The sequence below is a fragment of the Macrotis lagotis genome, chromosome 2 (assembly GCF_037893015.1).
Source record: "Macrotis lagotis isolate mMagLag1 chromosome 2, bilby.v1.9.chrom.fasta, whole genome shotgun sequence".
NCBI classification, from domain to species: Eukaryota; Metazoa; Chordata; class Mammalia; order Peramelemorphia; family Peramelidae; genus Macrotis; species Macrotis lagotis.
In genome coordinates, this window is record NC_133659.1 from 62,633,381 (window position 1) to 62,651,096 (window position 17,716).

At 36.2% G+C, this 17,716-nt stretch overlaps 1 protein-coding gene across 2 annotated transcripts in view; it reads right to left on the bottom strand.

The window, feature by feature from the left end:
- SELP (selectin P) overlaps nucleotides 1–17,716 on the bottom strand; it is a 62,663-nt gene that overhangs the window by 39,386 nt on the left and 5,561 nt on the right. Inside the window, exon 2 of one of the 2 annotated variants that reach the window (XM_074221965.1) lies at nucleotides 1,650–1,742. In XM_074221965.1, the coding sequence (XP_074078066.1) occupies nucleotides 1,650–1,652 (3 nt within the window). In that variant the 5' untranslated portion in view covers nucleotides 1,653–1,742. Of the gene's footprint in view, nucleotides 1–1,649; nucleotides 1,827–17,716 lie in introns of those variants that run through there. The other variant, XM_074221966.1, reaches the window with a different exon arrangement.

Genomic DNA, 17,716 nt, shown 5'->3' on the forward strand with positions numbered 1-17,716 from the left:
CATAGGATCATGGAATCTCAGATCCAAGCCAGAAGGATGAGTTTAAAGGTATGAGTCCAAATTCCTTATGTTCCAGATATACAGAGAAGTTATGGCTGGCCTATAGCACAAAAAGCAGTGTGTAAGTGTGTATATGTGTATATATGTCTGTGTATGGATGGATAGATTACACATATGTGTAGCTACATATGTGTACAGATGGTATGCATAAACACATATATGTGTGTGGATATATATATATATATATATATATATATATATAGAGAGAGAGAGAGAGAGAGAGAGAGAGAGAGAGCGATACATGGATGGATGAATAGATGATAGATGATAGCTAGATAGCTAAATAGATAGATAGCTAGATAGATAGATAATAGATAGATGATAGATAGATTTGAAACCAGGTCCTCTAACTCCAGAGTCTGGGCTATTTCTTCTACTTTGGAGAATCTCTATTCTTTATTACCCTATAGACCAGAGAATAATACTGACAGCAAGATTCCTGGCTGGGGTGGAGAGTTGGTGCTGACAATGGAATCCTTTATAACAAAGAAGGGAAGGGGAGAGAGAGCTGTTGACTTTGTAAATCTTCCTCCTTAAAATCCCTAAAAAGAAAGAAACCAGTGAGAGAGAGAGAGAGAGAGAGAGAGAGAGAGAGAGAGAGAGAGAGAGAGAGAGAGAGAGAGAGAAGATGGAGGTGGCATTTCAGGCTAGAACAAGAAGCAGGGCTGTTATAATGAACTTTGAGATTTATTGGATCTATTGACAATTTTGAGGCAGATAGGTAGGCAGAGGTAGGCAGGGGTAGGTGGCTTGCCTAGATCATACAGTAGCAAATGACTGAAGTCAAATTTAAAGTCAGGAAGAATTTGAACTCAGTTTTTCTGACTCCAACACGGGGCATCCTATGCACTATGATACAGTCTAGCTTATTGTTGCTCTTGTTTTATTTTTGTCCTTCAGCCTCCAAAAAGATCATAATGTTAAGGAGGTGATTCCATGACTTGCAAGAAAATCCAATTTTATTGAGGCACGACTGATCAAAGTCACCAACCTCATTTTTTCCTCTGAAACCCTCTGTGTCCAGCGGACAGATATGGATCTGTACAGTTGCTGATGGCCCCTGTCTGTAGTATTAGAGAAATGAAGTGTAGCAAAGAGATGTTGCTACCCCTCTGGGAGACAGAAAAAGGAGCTGGGACTGAGATATTTAATCAGGGCTCTGCCCCTGTACAGTCATTAAGAACTCTACCAAAATCAACTGAGGAGGATCATCCCAGAGAACTGGCTGTCATTTTTTCCTGAGAATTTGAGGAGAACAAATTAAGTAGCTCCAGAATGATAGAGTGAAAAGTTTCCTAGGCTTAAGCCTAGGTTCTGCCACTTTCAGTTTTGTATACTCAGAGAAACAAGTAAGCCCCCTAAGATCATTTCTTCATCTGAAAAAGTGGAAATAAATCATTATCTCACAGTACAATTGAAAGGAAAAATGAGAGGATGTTAAATCACTTGAAAAGTTATGGAGTGCCATACACAATGTCAACACCATTATTACTTTCCCACATTTAGTGCCTCTTTAGTCATCCCCTCACTTTCCTAGCCTCTAGTCAGAGCAATGCATTTTCCATAAGAAAAGAGAAAACTGAACTCACCATCTCTCTTCTGTAGATCCTCCTTGGTCTCCTCGATTCTCTCTATTCTTACTGCTAAGGTTTTTAATCTTACTGCCTCTTCCCAGGGTCAGGCTATTTAAAAAGGGGAAAAATGAAAAAAAAAACACAGCTTCCTATATTTACTTGTCAGAAATTTCCCACTTTCCTATTGGTTAGCTCTACAAGCCAGAGCTTTTAAGTATTTCACCAGAATTGGCTAAGAGGCAATAGTCAGATCAGAGGTCAGGGTGTGGATGGGGTGTAGGGGAAGCTAGTGGCAAGGATGAATAATTTAGACTCTTTATTTATTCTCCTGAACAGTAACAGGAATAATCTCTCAAAGGTATCAGTCTTTCCTTTCGCCTCAAAATCTTTGGTATTTTAAGATATGACCTTGGAAAAGAAACATTTTGCTATTAATAGTGAACCTATGTGTAATTTCTTAGAGTTGGGGATTTTTACTTTGAGCAAAACTCTGATGTCTTAACAGATCATATTTCTGGGCAAAAAGAGTGAAGAAATTAAAAATAAAGGCCATGAGGAATTTTATTTTTCAAATAAATTTTTATTGTATTTTATTACATAATTTATTTAGTACCTTATACTTTAAAATGCACATATTTTAATTTACTTAAGTATACCTTAATATATATTTAAATATTTATTTTAATGTATATTTATAATATGTTATGAAGCAGTTAGTGCAATGTTTAGAGGACCAGGTCTGAGGTCAAGGCTCATCTTTTTAAGTTCAAATCCAACTTCTGATACTTATCGATTTGTAATTCTGGAGAAGTCATTTAATACAGTTTGCTTCAGTTTTCTCTTGTATAAAATGAACTGGAGAAGGAAATGGCAAACCACTCCAATTTTTGCCAAGAAACCCCCCCAAAGGGATCACAAAGTATCAGACAAGCTTGAAATTACTGAGCAGCAACAGCAAGATGTTATATTTTATTACGTATTTATTTTATTTACTTTTGTTTATGCATCTCCTGGCTTTCCCTTTGTGGTAAAACCTACAAACATTGACTTTGTGATAGATATTATCCTGGCTCTTACGAAATACTTAACATCTTTGCTATAACATGATTGGAAAGAGAGGGACTCCTAAATGCCCTATAAAGGGAAAAGCTCTTCACAAGTTGTTGGTCATAAGATTTGAATTTCAAGGACCTGGATCTGCTACCTATGAGACCTTTGGTAAGTGACTTAGCATTTAGGAGACTTCATTTTGACATATATAAAAAGAGAGGATGAGTTGATTAGATAATCTTTGAGGTCTTTTCTAGCTCTAAAACTGATGATCTTATAATTCATACTCTGAGCTTTGAGAGTGCCTTTTAATAAAAGGATGATGCAGTTTTTAAATGACATATAGAGAGGCACATAATGATTTTGAAATAAGATTTGTTCCTTATTGGAGAAAAATACTTCATTATGGGAAAGTATATTTGTCTGTATGAGGTGTATGGGACAGAGTCTTCAAAAGGAATTTCCAAGGATGTGACTCAACCTGAAGTTCAAGATTCAGGAAAACCTAATGCCATTAATTCTCCTATGGTAGGATGCTACCCAGAAACCATTTACTCAGAGCCTTCTGCCAGGAATTCCTAAGTAAATAAACTGTTGTATATATAGTTTCATCTCCTAAATAAGATTCCTTAGTTGTTTATATTATAAGAAAACACATAATGAGAAATCTTTGATGCCAAAAAAACTTATTAAAAGGACTATTTCTCCTTCCTATTCAACAGAGGGGCTCTTTCTAACCCAAAGAGTGCTAAGGTTGGCCACAGACATCCCTCCTCTAAATGGCACTCATTGTAAACTCATCACCCAATTCCACAGAGACCCAAGTCCATGAGATGGACTTCCAGTTTTTCATAATGATTTTTCTCTGACTTCCCTAATAATTTTCTCTGCTAAAACAATTACAGTATATCCCAAAAGACTTAAGCTTTAATAACTTTTAAATCTTAATGGCTTAAAATTTCATTAAGACTTTGGGGACACTGAAGAGTCACACTGTCCAAAAATGAAAGAGAGGAGCTAAAAGAGAAGATGATTCCATAAGAAGATGATTCTTTTGGATTAATTTCATAGCTATTCTTCATCAGTCCAGTTCTGACTTCATCAGCTTTGCTTTATTTTTAGGTTTTTGCAAGGCAAATGGGGTTAAGTGGCTTGCCCAAGGTCACACAGCTGGGTAATTATTAAGTGTCTGAGGCCGGATTTGAACCCAGGTACTCCTGACTCCAGGGCCGGTGCTCTATCCACTGCACCACCTAGCCGCCCCTCAGCTTTGCTTTTAGAGATCTACATTTGAGGGTTTTCATCAATATATTTAAAGTCTCATAGTGTTCTGGAACCAATTTTTCAAACATCGATGTAGAAGAAAATTGGAAGAATTGAAGTGGGAGACAAAAATGAAAAAGGAATGGTGGATATTTGGGAAGGTAGTATTATGACTTGGATAGGAAAAAATTAAAAGTGACCCACAGTGAGATAAGTTAGGGTCATAGAGACTAAGTAATCTTCAAGTAGTAAGAAGGGAAAGGAGATTTAAAACCAGGTGCTCCAACTCCAAAAATCAGTGCTCTTTCCAGGATGCTTCCCAAGGAGTAAAGAATAAAAATTATGAAAAAGACATTGCCCGAAGGAAACAGAGAGATGTGGTTATGACTGGGGATATTTGAAGGGGAAGAAGTGAGTAGGTCAAGGCAACTTAGTGGCATGAGGGAGAAGAGTACAAGGTACAAGGAAGATCTGAGTTCAAATATGGCCTTACTAAATATACAACCCTGGTAAAGTCAACTTCTGTTTGCCTCAGTTTCTTCTATTGTAAAATGAAGATAATGATAACACCAATTCCCAAAGTTACTGTGAGGGTCAAATAATACAATATTTGTAAAGTGCTTAGCTCATTCCCAAGGACATAGTAGGCACTATGTAAATTCTATAAGAATAATGATGATTATCATATTGATGATAATTATGATAATGCATAGAAGGTAAATTTATGTCTACTGAATGCAAAGAATATTGATAAATAGATCAGCATCAATTTGTCTCTAATAGAATACCAAAAATCTTTATCTTCACCCGAAATTTGTGAATTAGAGAAATCTGTGGTAGGAGCAGGTTGCCTAGATAGCTGATATATTACTATAATAACAACTAATATATTAGATGACAGAATTCAAATTCAAATGAGTCATATGATATGTGTGTTCTATGCCCTCCAAACATTCAGGGTATCTAAGAACTCCTGGCCTTTTCCAACAGTCCTTTTCTTGGGCCTTGCCGTCTATCCAGATGCTATCCCTTAAGGATCAACAACCTTGCCATCTACCCCGTAGTCAAATTCTTCCAACTATTTTGTTTCTGTCAATTATCTTTGAGAGTGATGACTTTCTCAATTTTCTATTTAGCACTTAAAAAGCACTTGACTTTCCATTTCTTACAATTTCATTTTGGTAGGCTGAAATGAATAGGTTAAATTTAGTAAGATAAAGTTTAATAGGATTTCATGAAAAGTCTTAATCTTAGGTTTAAATCTTTAACTTTAGAAGTACAGAATAAGGGAGGCATAGTTAATTCTGACTTTATCATTTGAAAAAAATCAATAGGCAACTGTCCCCAAAGGTTAAAATGAACTTAGGCTTTATTAATAGAGATAATGTCCCTAACACAAAATGTAAGAGTTCCACTAGTCAGATGACTGGTGTATTTTCTTCAGTTTTGGTTTCCATATTCTTTGGTTGGCAAATTTAGAGCTGGTAGGGACTTTAATAGTAACTGAGTGCAACTCATTCACTTTACAGTTGCAGAAACTGAGGTCTGGTAACTAAATGACTTGTCCAGGCTCATACAGTTAGCTATCCATGTCTAGAGAAATAGGGAATCTGAATGTAGATTGAGCATTTTTTACTTTATTTTTCTTATGTATATATATATGAATGAGTGTGTGTTGCTCTGCGTTTTTCTTCATAACATAACTAATATGGAAATAGGTTTTACATAACTACACATGTATAGCCTATAGCAGATTGCTTGCTTTTTTTCAATAAGAGGAGAGAATTTGGAACTCACTTAAATAAACGTTAAAAAAAGTTATGCTTTTGGAAAAAATATTTTAAAAAGGAATAAGCTCTAAACTTTTTTCTTCCTGCCTTTGGTAATATCCTTCAGATAATTTGAGATTTATTCTCTAAATGACCTCAAAATTATGTTGCTCCCAGCACATATCTTTGTATACACTTGCTGCAATCTACTGGCTTTTTCCACTTCTTCTAAAATCATATCTGAAACTATGAAGTTGGAGTTCAAATATAGTGGATTCAAGTATAGAATTTGCTACAAAAATTATTTATAGAATTTTACCATATTTCATATGTTTTTGACCTCTTTTCATTTTTCATCCTTAAACACTGTCTGGACCACTTTGCTTAATTGAGTATCTTGCCAAGTTTTCGTTAAACTTGTTTTTAACTCCACTGTTTCCTGCCTTAATGTTTACCCAAGGGTTCTCCAAAACCCTGTGCCAGCCTTTGATTCTGACAAATTACCTAAAGATCTTGATCTTTATTCCAGGGCTTTTCCCAGTGCTCTGGAGACCATTCTGGACATCAAACACCTGTTCCCATTTCTCCCTGATCCACTTTGAACTTCCACCTATTATCTCTTCACTGCATCCTTCTAGCCCATACCTCCAGCTGCACCTGCTTATTGTGAGGCAAAGTTACTGAAGCCAAACAGAACAAAACATTACAATGTGCCGCAACACTGGACCTCTAAAGAGGACTTTAAATCATGTACTGCTTACCTCAATGGACCCCTTTCCAACCACCGATGAATTCATTCCTGAATTGTCAGCATACTCCCACCCTCAAATACTTTCCCCATTCCAGTGCTTTCAGAACCCTGGATGCCAACACCAACAAGTATTCCACTACTGTTGTTCAAAATTCAGAAATTCCTTTGTCTAATCATAATCTTTTATCATTCTAGATTTTAGTATGATTTACAATCTTGAACCCAACCCTTTATCTTCACCTTAATCTCTAATCCTTCCACTTGTCAAATTTTTCCCAGACCTTTAGCCCTGCTTTCTTCTTCTCCTTCTGCTAAATCCATTTAACTCTTCACCTCTTTCTTTATTCTACTTCCTCATCCTCATCATCCTCATCTTCATAATTTTTGGCCCATGAAGCAAGGTTCAAGTCTTATAAAAATAAGGCTGTGGAAGAAAGGGGCAATTCAAATTGTGAGAAAGATCTAAGATCCACTTCATTAGAGGGAACCATGGAATGTTTAATAAAATGCAATTGCCTCAGAGCTCTGCCTCAATGTTTTTTCTTACAGATTGAGCAATTATAATTCCTACATCATATTTCACCCAAAACCCCCAAAAAAGCAGAAACCTAAGGCCATTCACATTTTCTCCTTTTCCTCATCAACAGCTTCTCCCATCATCTCCTCCTCACATGAAGAGGTTAAACCTCCTTCACCAAAGTATACCCTTCCCCTCCTAACTTTTACAATATATTAGCACAACCATCATCTCTGATCTCTCTTAAATTCCAATCTCCCTTCTCTCCTGTAATAGAGACCTCTTGGTCACTTATGGGCATAAAAAGTTCCAGCCATAAATGAGATCTGATCCCTCAGACTTAGTGGATTCCTGAGACCTTGTGAGTCTCATTGCCTGCCCTAGTGACCTCTCCAGACATTTTTCCAAAAAGAATTAGATGTAGGAAAGCTACATGTATCAAAGTTGAAGAAAAAGTATGATTGTATCCTAACTACATTATCCTGGGTTTGTTAGAACAAAGGAAACTTCCTTTTTATTAACTGCTCAATGACTTACAAGTAGCTCATTTCCCAAAATGGAACCCCACCAACTTAGAGGTGTTGGGTCCGCCTCTAATATCTTCTCAGATAAATTCTTTGAGAAAGTCATCTGGGTGGTTCTATCATAGGGCTTCCACATCCTTTCCTCTCACCACTTCCAAATGCTTGGCAGTGGTGCTTCAGAAATCATCATTCAACCAGAACTACTCTCTCCAAAGTCACCACTGATCTTTTGATGACTTTAATCCTGAGCCTTCTGGACCTCTCTGCTGCATTTGACACCAATGCTCACCCTCTTCTGGATAAGACTGTCCCTTCTTAGTGTCCTCCTCTGAATCTTTCTTCCAAGTCATTCCCACTATGAGTGTCCCCCAAGGTTCAGTTCAGAGTCTTCTGCCCATCTTCCTCTATACTATCTTGCTTTCATGATTCATTTGTCATCTGTAATATAGATAATTCCCAGATCTATATATCCAGATCTGTTTTCTCTCCAGAGCAACTCTCCTGAGTTACAATCAGGTATTTCCCACTTCTTTTGGACATTTTGAATTGGATTTCCCAGAGGCATCTCAAACTCATCATGTTCACACCAGAACACACTATTTCTCCCTAAAACTGTCCCTTCTTCCTAACTTTTTTATTATTATTAGAGGTGTCTCCATTTTCCCATCATCCAGGTTCACAATTTTAATCTAACTTGGGCAGTTGTGTGGTATATTAGGGATACTAAACTTGTAGTTATAGAGACCTAAGCTCAAATTCCACTTAGCTGTGTGACCCTTGGCAAGTCACTCTCAGCCTCAGTTTCCTCATCTATAAGATTGAGATAATCAGGATTATTGTGATCAAATAAGATAACACATATAGTACTTTGAAAGCCTTCAAATACTATATAAATGCTATTTATGTTATTATTATTCCTGCTATTATGTTTGAATCCTCACTCATCCCACATATCTATTCTGTAGTCAAAATTTATCATTTCTGCCTTCACACATCTCTTGTGTCTATATATTTATATGTCTATTTACATATACATATATGTACACATATACATATATATATATATATATGTATCCATTATAATGCAGTCCCTCATCGCCTCTCACCTGGAATACTGTATTAGTCTTCTGGTTGATTTTCCTGCCTCAAATTTCTCCCCGCTCCAGTCCATCATCCACTAGTGCTTTTCCTAAAGCTCTAATTAGATCATGTTACCCTATCCCCTTCTCAATAAACTTCAAATGTTCCCTCTCTCCAGGATCATAGAGAAAGGACTCCGGTGGGCAAAGAAAAATTCTTTCTACTCTTCTAGTCTTCTTATACTTTGCTCCCCCATGCACATTCTATGATTCAGAAGCACTGGCCTTTTGTTGTTCCTCACTAAAATCACTCCATCTCTTTCCTGGAATGTTCTCCTTCCTACATCCTCTCCTTCCCATTCCCAGCTTCCCTGACTTTCTTTAAGACTCAATTTAAATCTCATCTGTAGAAGACTTTCCCCAGTTCTTCCTTGCTTTCTATTCTGTGCCTTCCCTCTGAAATTATTTTCCATGTACACTGTTTAAATTTTATATTGTAATTATTCATAAGTCTCCATTCCATTAGAATGTGAGCTCATTGAGCCAGGGATCAAGTTTTTGCTTTGTTTTGTATTGCCAGGAGTTTTCACAATTCAAATCTTTCTCTCCTGTGACCAAGAGAATAATTCAAATCTCTCTCTCTCTTGTGTGGTGCAGTCATTTCAGTCATGTCCAACTCTTTTTTTTTTTGGCAAGGCAATGGGGTTAAGTTACTTGCCCAAGGTCATACAACTAGATAACTATTAAGTGTCTGAGTTCAAATTCGAATTCAGGCCTCCTGACTCCAGGGCCAGTGCTCTATCCACTGATCATGTCCAATTCTTAATGACTTCATTTGGATTTTCTTGTAAAAGACATTTGAATGGCTTGCCACTTCCTTTTCCAGATCATTTTACAGATGGAGAACTGAAGCAAATGAGGTTAAGTGACTTGCCCAAGGTCAGAAGCTAGCAAGTGTCTGAGCCCATATTTGAACTCAATTGGGCACTCCATCCACTGCACCATCTCTCTTGTGACATTCCTTCAAATACTTGAAAACAGTCAACATATCTTATCTTGGATAAACATCCTTTGCTCTTTGAATCATTGTCCTCATGTTGTATGATCCTGGCTCTTCATTATTCTAGCTGCCCTCCTCCAGACACACTCCCAATTATCAATGTCCTTTCTCAAAGTGTGGTTCCCAGAAGTGAGCACAGGATTCCCATTGGCATCTGGCCAGGGCTAGCCCCTTCCTGCTGGAAACTGGGCTTCTCAAGGCAGTCTAAGAAAATTAGCTTTAGACTTCCTGACTGCACTTTTGAATTGTTGACTCACTTTAAACTTTCACTCCTGTTTCATGTGAACTGTGGCTACCTTCACCTTCCCTTCTTCTAATTGTGAAACCAATTTTTTGTACCTAAATGTAAGACCACATTTATATTTAATCTTATTAAGTCTTTTTATACTCAACCTCTCAAAGTCTTTTTTGTTCTTGTATCCTGCCTTTGTTATCTGTTGCATTAACTATCTCTTGTTCCCCTTGTCCCTCCTCTCCATTACCAGTTTTATGTATTTTTGGCATCTGAAGATGTCATTTTTCTAAGTCTGGGACTTTGCCCATGTCATTGTTTAAATATATTAATTTAAAAAAACATAGATCCTTGGGGTGCTCTATTTGAAAGCTCCCTCCAAAATGATTATGAATGACTATTCTTGAGAGTCCTACAATTCAAGCATTTCCAGTATATTGGAATCCAGCCCATACATTTCCATATTTTCCCACCAGTATAATAGTTCCTCGATCTACCAGTTTAGTGGCCCTGTAAAAGTGGCAAACATCCAGGGGCATATTAAAAATAGCTTGAACCAAGTTGTAAGAGCTGACTGATAAAATTTCACATTCCAGAAATCAGCAGACATTACAAAGTATCAGGGCTTGAGTTATATTGATTGTTTAGACTTAATGTGATAGATAAAATGCTAAAAATTTAAATTAAACTTAAAAGCATATATTTGAGTACATTTCCTCCAGATGCCAGAGAGCTGGTTGTTAAATATTTAGCAGTATACCCCTAGTCATAACCCATATTTCATAATGTCACATTGACTCTTTGACTTTTCAGAGGTTCACTGTACGGGCTCAAAGAAATTAAAGAAAGAAGAAAAGGTCCTGTGCATACAAAAATATTTCTATTAGCTCCTTTCATAATGGCAAAGAACTAGAAACTAAGGTGACCATTAACTGGAAAATAGATGAATATGTTATTGCCTATGAATATAAAGGAATATTGATGTGCTGTAAGAAATGAAAGTTCATTTCAGAGAAACCTGTGAAGATTTGTGTAAACTGATGTAGTGAAGTGAATAGAACCAGAGCAATTCTATAGTTCTGGGATTCATATTTTCTGCTTTAAAAACAGTAAAGACAGTTCCTTGTCTCTGATCCTGTAGTTTTCTTGGCAGAGATACTTGAATAGTTTGCCTTTTCTCCTCCAGCTCAGTCTACAGACAAACAGGGTTAGGTGATTTGCCCAGAGTCACACAACTAGTAAGTGTTGGAAGCCAGATTTAAATTCATGAAAATGGAGTCTTTTTGATTCAAAGTCTAGTGCTCTATCAACTGTACCATCTACCTGTTCCCAACAAATCCTGTAGCTCTTCTCTGGTTCTTTCAGATCATTCAAATTTCTCCATGGACTCTGTTCCTTGAATAGTCATGCATCTGGGTCTGAGGACTTGAATTCAATATGAGAAATTAGGTGCTTTCTTACAATCTCCTTCCTTTTCTTTAGTAACATTTTATCATTAGGTTTATAGATTTGTTTTAGAGCTTGAAGGGATGCTGGAGGTCATCTACTTCAGTGGTGACAAACTGAAATAGAAATGGACCCACTAACCTATATTCAAACCTGTTGCAGAATGATTTAAAAAAACCACAAAGTGCCTTTTTCTGTGTTGATTTGTCTTTTTATTAATCTTGTTAAATATTTCCCAATTGCATTTTCATCTAGTTTAAGTCACCCCCTTGCCTTGGATTTGATATTCTCTGATCTAATACTTCTTCATATTATAGATGAAGAAACCAAAGTCATATAAGCAGAGGCCATAGTTTTTGTTCCATGCTTTCCAGTTGGAAAATCATTCTCTTTGGCTAACAAAACAGAAGTAAGGTAGGAGCTGAATTAATCAAATCATTGTTTCTCTCATTCCAATCACTGTTTTCAGAAAATTTAGGTTTTGAGCAGGTTGAGTCTTGGATATGCTATTTGAGGTCTCGTACTAAAAGGATAAAGGGAATTACATAATTTCCTTGTAAAAATTTCTACCACCATTCACTTATCTTGGAAACAGAGTCATCTTTCCCCACATGGGTTTGGCTAGATATCTGTCATAATCTCTCACGAACTTTTAACTTTTCCTGTTGAATTTCTGTTTAAATTGGGCTGTGGTGGTAAGTTTAAGCGTCTTTTCTCCTATCTTTCCTGTCCAGTTTTGGACAGGAAAAACCAGGAAGTTGGTGACCTGGAAAGAGTCCAAATTGGTTCAGAGGAGGAGAACAAACATAACCATTTAGTGAAATGTCAATAGACACATATGATATATTTCCATATAATATTATAGGAAGAAATTCCTTTTCTATATATGTTCTCAACACCCTTCCCTCTTCTTTGGAGTTTTTCAGACTATAAATAGGAATGTCTAATTTGGCATATAAATCAGACAATGACTCTTCATACTATACAACTATTCTTTACTCCACTATTGGAAAGGTTTCTGATTGATCTCCCTATCTTATGTCTCTCCTCACTCCTATCCAAGCACCATCAATGCCGGTGATTTCCCAGAACGTAAGTGTGAGCAGATTACTCTTTTACTCAACAGACTCTGGTAGCTTTCCATACCTCTAGGATTAATATGGCATCCTCTGTTTGTCATGTAAAACTCTTTAAAGGTCCTTATGACCAGGCTCTTTCCTAGATTTCTAATCTTGTTCTACCCTCTCTTTCATATCCTTTCACATCAAATGACACTGCTTTCCTTATTAGCCTGTCTTGCATACAAGAAATGTTCCATCTCTCATATCTGTGTCTATATATTCCCTTCCTTGAAATGCTCTCTCTACTCCCCTGTGATTCTTACCTTCCCTGGATTACCTCAAGACTAAGCTCAATGTTTACTTCTTGCCTCTTTGTCCCCAACCCCATCAGTGTCTCAGTGCTTTCCTCTATAAGATTACCTCCCAGATCCCCTCCAACTCTTAATCTATCCTTTAAATTGCTAAAAGAATGAATTCTCCTTACTACTCAATTGAATTTGCTTTGATTATTTCTTATGTAATTTTTGTAGCAAGAATAATATAATAGATTTAGGGGTCAAAACACTCTCAGGCAGCCCTGGGCTCATAAAATGTTAATGAATATTCTACATAAGACTCAATACAGTCTTAGAAGAAAAGTAACTTAAAACTGAAATGTGGTGTGTGTGTGTGTGTGTGTGTGTGTGCGCGTGCGCATATTTGAAAGAGTGATAGAGAGGGGAATCTTCAACATTTAGAAGAGCAAGCAAAAAGGCTACAGATAAGAAAACAATATTGAAAAAATAAAATGACGAATATTGGAGGAGCTGAAGGAAAATAGAAAATTAGGCATATTGATAAGATTGTTAGTGGAGCAGTGGATTGATACCTCCAATACAATTATTTGAATCCCAAAGAAATGAAAACAAGATCCTATGCAAACAAAAATATTTATATTAGTTCTTTTCATAGTGACAAAGAAGTAGAAAGTAAGTCTCATATAGTAAATAGAAATTGGATGAATATATTATGGCATATGAATATAATGAAATATTGTGGTATAAGAAATGAAGAAAGTTAGTTTCTGAAAATCTTGGGAACATTTGTGTGAACTGATGCAGTGAATGAATAGAAGCAATAGAACAATTTCTAGTATAAAAGTTATTGTAACAAGGAGCAATTCTGAAAGGTTTAAGAATATTGATCAAAACAGTCATGAACCATGATTCCAGAGGACCAGTGATGATATAGCTTACTTCTTGACAGAGAAGTGATTGACTAATATGAAGAATGAGAAATACATTTTTGGATGTGATCAATGTTTTGCTTGATTATGTCTATATGATACAATAATTTAGATTTCTTTCCTATCTCTTTCCTTTTGTCCATTTTTCTTTTTTTTTTTTTTTTTGTTTTTGATGAGAAGGAAATGGGCGGGAGAAAAGAAACCTTAATTGAAAACAATAACAAAACAAGAAAGACTCACATACATTGGTAATCTCCCTTAATGCGTAGAGATTTGCATTTCTGAAGATAAATTTGAGTCAATGATTATGGTTCAAAGAATGGCTTTCGGGTTAATACAAAGAGAATTAGAGTGTAAGTATTTGTGTTTTATGAGTCCCTGAGAATATGAATAAAGTTGAGTTTAAAGCTTATATATGTGCATATTTTCTATTAGCAACAGTTTAGAGACTATTAGAAATGCATTAAAGTCATTTGCTTTGCTTATACAACTTTGATGCTAATTTTTAGGTAACTAGGTAGTATCCTGGATAGAAAGCTGAAATTGGAGTTAATTCTAGTCTTAGACATTTATTACCTGTGTGATCTTGAACAAGTCACTTAGTCCCTCTAAGTCTCAGTTTTCTTTAGCTCTTAAAATGGGAAAAATAAAAATAATACCTATTTCGCAGGGTTATTGTGCTGATCAAAGGAGACAGGTTAAGCAAAGTTCTTCACAAACTTTGACCCAGTGTGTAAATACTTATTATTATCATTAATTATTGATATTAGATCTATAGGCTCTCCCTCTCTCCCAATTGGTTTGCTTGCCTATTAAAGTCCTTCATATTTTCTTGTCTAACACTGAGGTATTGCTATCATGTCCATATGGTACAGTATCCATTATACTGTATCCACTCTCTGTTCTGTACCCAGGCTTGTAATTGGGAGTGGGTTAAATTCTGTAGGACCTGGATTTTAATGAGGGGTAGGCAGACTCCTTAAACCTCCACCCAGGTCCCTTGGAGGGAAAGTTTACATATGACTTTGAGTTTCTCCAAAAAAAAGAAGAAGTAAAAAGATAGTTGCAGTTGTTATGTTATTTTAGCCATGTCCAACTCTTTGTGACCCTTTATTTTGGGGAGGTGTTCTTGGCAATATCTTTTAGATACTGGAGTGGTTTGCCATTTCCTTCTCCAACACATTTTACAGATGAAGAAACTGAAGCAAACAGGGTGAAGTGAGACCATATTTGACCTTGGGCCTTCCTGACTCCAGGTCTGTCATTCTATCCACTCCATGGACATTATTTGCCAGTAAAAAGGTACTCAATAAATATTATGAATCAAGTAGGGGATGAATAATATTTTCCTAAACACAAAAGAAGTAAAAACACATTAATAGAATGAATTAACAGGATTATTAATGAGAAAATGGGCTTAAAAATTATATGGTTTGTTCATAATCACAGAGATAGTAAGTCTAACATAATGTCCACTATACAACAGCTACCTCTTGAGGTCATGGTCAGTTGTTCTCCTTCATTCTTGAAGAAGACCAAAATTTCATCATTACTATGTTCAAGTAGACTATAGCTGATCAGATCAATATGAGACTGGAATATTCTACCATGGTACAAATAGGCCATGTGAACATTTGGGGTAGATTCTTTAAATTTGAACATCTCATATTTCTTTTCAACTACTGCAATTCTGCTTTGCTTTTGGAACACAGCACCTTCTCTGATGAGGGCACACAATCCTGGGTGGTCCCGTGTCAGTCTCCTATGTCACATAGTCAACTCCAAAGGTCTTAAAGGAAATCTTGAAGATGTCTTTGCATCACTTTTTCTGATCACCATATGAGTACTTACTCTATGTGAGTTCTTCATACAATAGTCTTTTTGGAAAGCCTACCATTTGGCATTCATACAATATAAGCCAGCCCATCAAATTTATGCTCTTTACAGTAGAGCTCGAATGCTTAGCAGATTAGCTTGAGAAAGGACCTCAGTGTCTGGTATCTTTTCCTGTCAGGTGATCTTCAGAATCCTCTTAAGACAACTCAAATGTAAGTAATCAAGTTTCCTGGCATGGTGCTGGTCTACTGTCCAGGTTTCCCAGGCTTATAACAATGGGGTCAGCACGACATCTCTGTAGTCCTTCAGTTTGGTAGTCAATCTAATATTCTTCTCTCCTACATTTTCCTTTGGAGCTTCCAAAAGACTGAGCTAATTTTGACAATGTGTTTATCAACCTCATCATCAATGTGTACATTGCTGGAAGGTATGCTGCCAAGGGAAATGAACTTATCCAGAGTATTTAAAACTTCTTCATTTTGCTATAACCCATGGTTCTATATATGGGTGGTGTGGGGTTGACTGGTGGAGCACCTGTGTTTTCTTGGTGTTGGTTGTCAGGCCAAAATTAGTATAAGCAGCAGAGAATTGATTCATATTTTGTTGTTTCTCAGCTTCAGAGGCTGCATTGAGTGCACCATCTTCTGCAAATAAAAGAAATCGTGAACCAACATACCTTCTGCTAATATCAGAATCAAGATTTGAACCCCAAATCCAATGCTTCTTTTACTAATCCATGTTGAATAGATTTTTAAAGAATTATCAACACTAATATGGAAATGTTTTACATAATTGAACATGTATAGCCTCTATCACATTGCTTACTATCTCAGGGAGGGGGTAGGGGAGGAAGGAAGGGTAGAATTTGAAACTCAAAATTTGGAAAAAAATGTTTAAAATTGTTTTACCATTTAATTGGGGAAAAATGAAACATTACTTTTAAAACATCACCAACAAACATTTATTAAACTCTGGTAACCATGCTAACTGCTAAGGATATAAAACAATGACAGCAACAACCATGACAATGGATTAAACCATCCTGGTTGTCAAGGCAGGCAAATATGATGGGGAAGAAAACAAGCAAAAAATAATACATAAACAAAGATATGTATGTATGTACACATGCACATACACACAAATATTAAGAGAAAGTAGAAGGTGCTATATTAACTGAACCTTGAAGGAAGTCAGAGAAACTAGGACATGAAGATGAGGAGGGAGATAATTCTTGCCATAGAGACCAGCTAGTAAAAATAGAGTCCAGAGTTTTATGTATGAGGAACAGCAAGGAAGTTAGTGACCCTGAATCAGAGTACATGAAAGTAAGATATAAGAAAAGTGAAAAGTATCATTAAATGTATCTTTAAAAAGACAAATAATTTTTTATTTGTTTCCAAGGGCAATAGGGAGCCACTGAAGCTTATTGAATAGTGAGGGTAACTTGATTAGACCTATGTTTTATGACTATCTATTTGACAACTGAGTGGAGATGTAATAGAGGGTTTACAAGCATATTATTGGAATAGTCCAGGTGTGAAGTGCTGAGAGTCTGTACCAGGGTAGTAGCAATGTCGGAGGAGAGAAGGAGAAATATCAGAGATGTTGTGAAAGTAGGGTTGACAGGACTGGGAACAAATTGGAAAGGAAAGAGAGTAAGGAGCCAAAGATTACACTTAAATTGTGAGCCTAGGGACAGCTAGGTAGTGCGATGGATAGAGCATCAGCTCTCAGAAGGACCTGAGTTCAAATCCAACCTCAGACAACAATTACTTAGCTGCGTGACCTTGGGCAAGTCACTTAACCCCACTGCCCCACAAAAATGAATAAATGAATGAATGAATGCATGCATAAATAGATATATAGAGATAAATGTATAAATAAATGAATAAATGTATGAGTAAATGAATAAATAAATGAATGAATAAACAAACAAACAAATAAATAGTGAGCCTGGCTGCCTGAGAGTTATACAATGAAAAGTAGTAAGGTACACATGGGAAATCTCAATAGATTTCATTATATTGAATCTTTAGGGAATAGAAGTGGTTGTTAATAAAAAGATGAAATAATATACCTAAAGGATTTTGCAAACCTTAAAGCATTATGTAGATATTAGTTAGCTATTATTAGTTAGCTATTATTAATAAAAATGCTGGTTACTCTAATTATTACATTAAAGTGTAGAAAAAAGTGAACATAGCACATTAAGAAAAAAAGTGAAGTTCAAGGGAAGGTTGGTTGCAGTGACTTCCCTTTTAACTCTAAG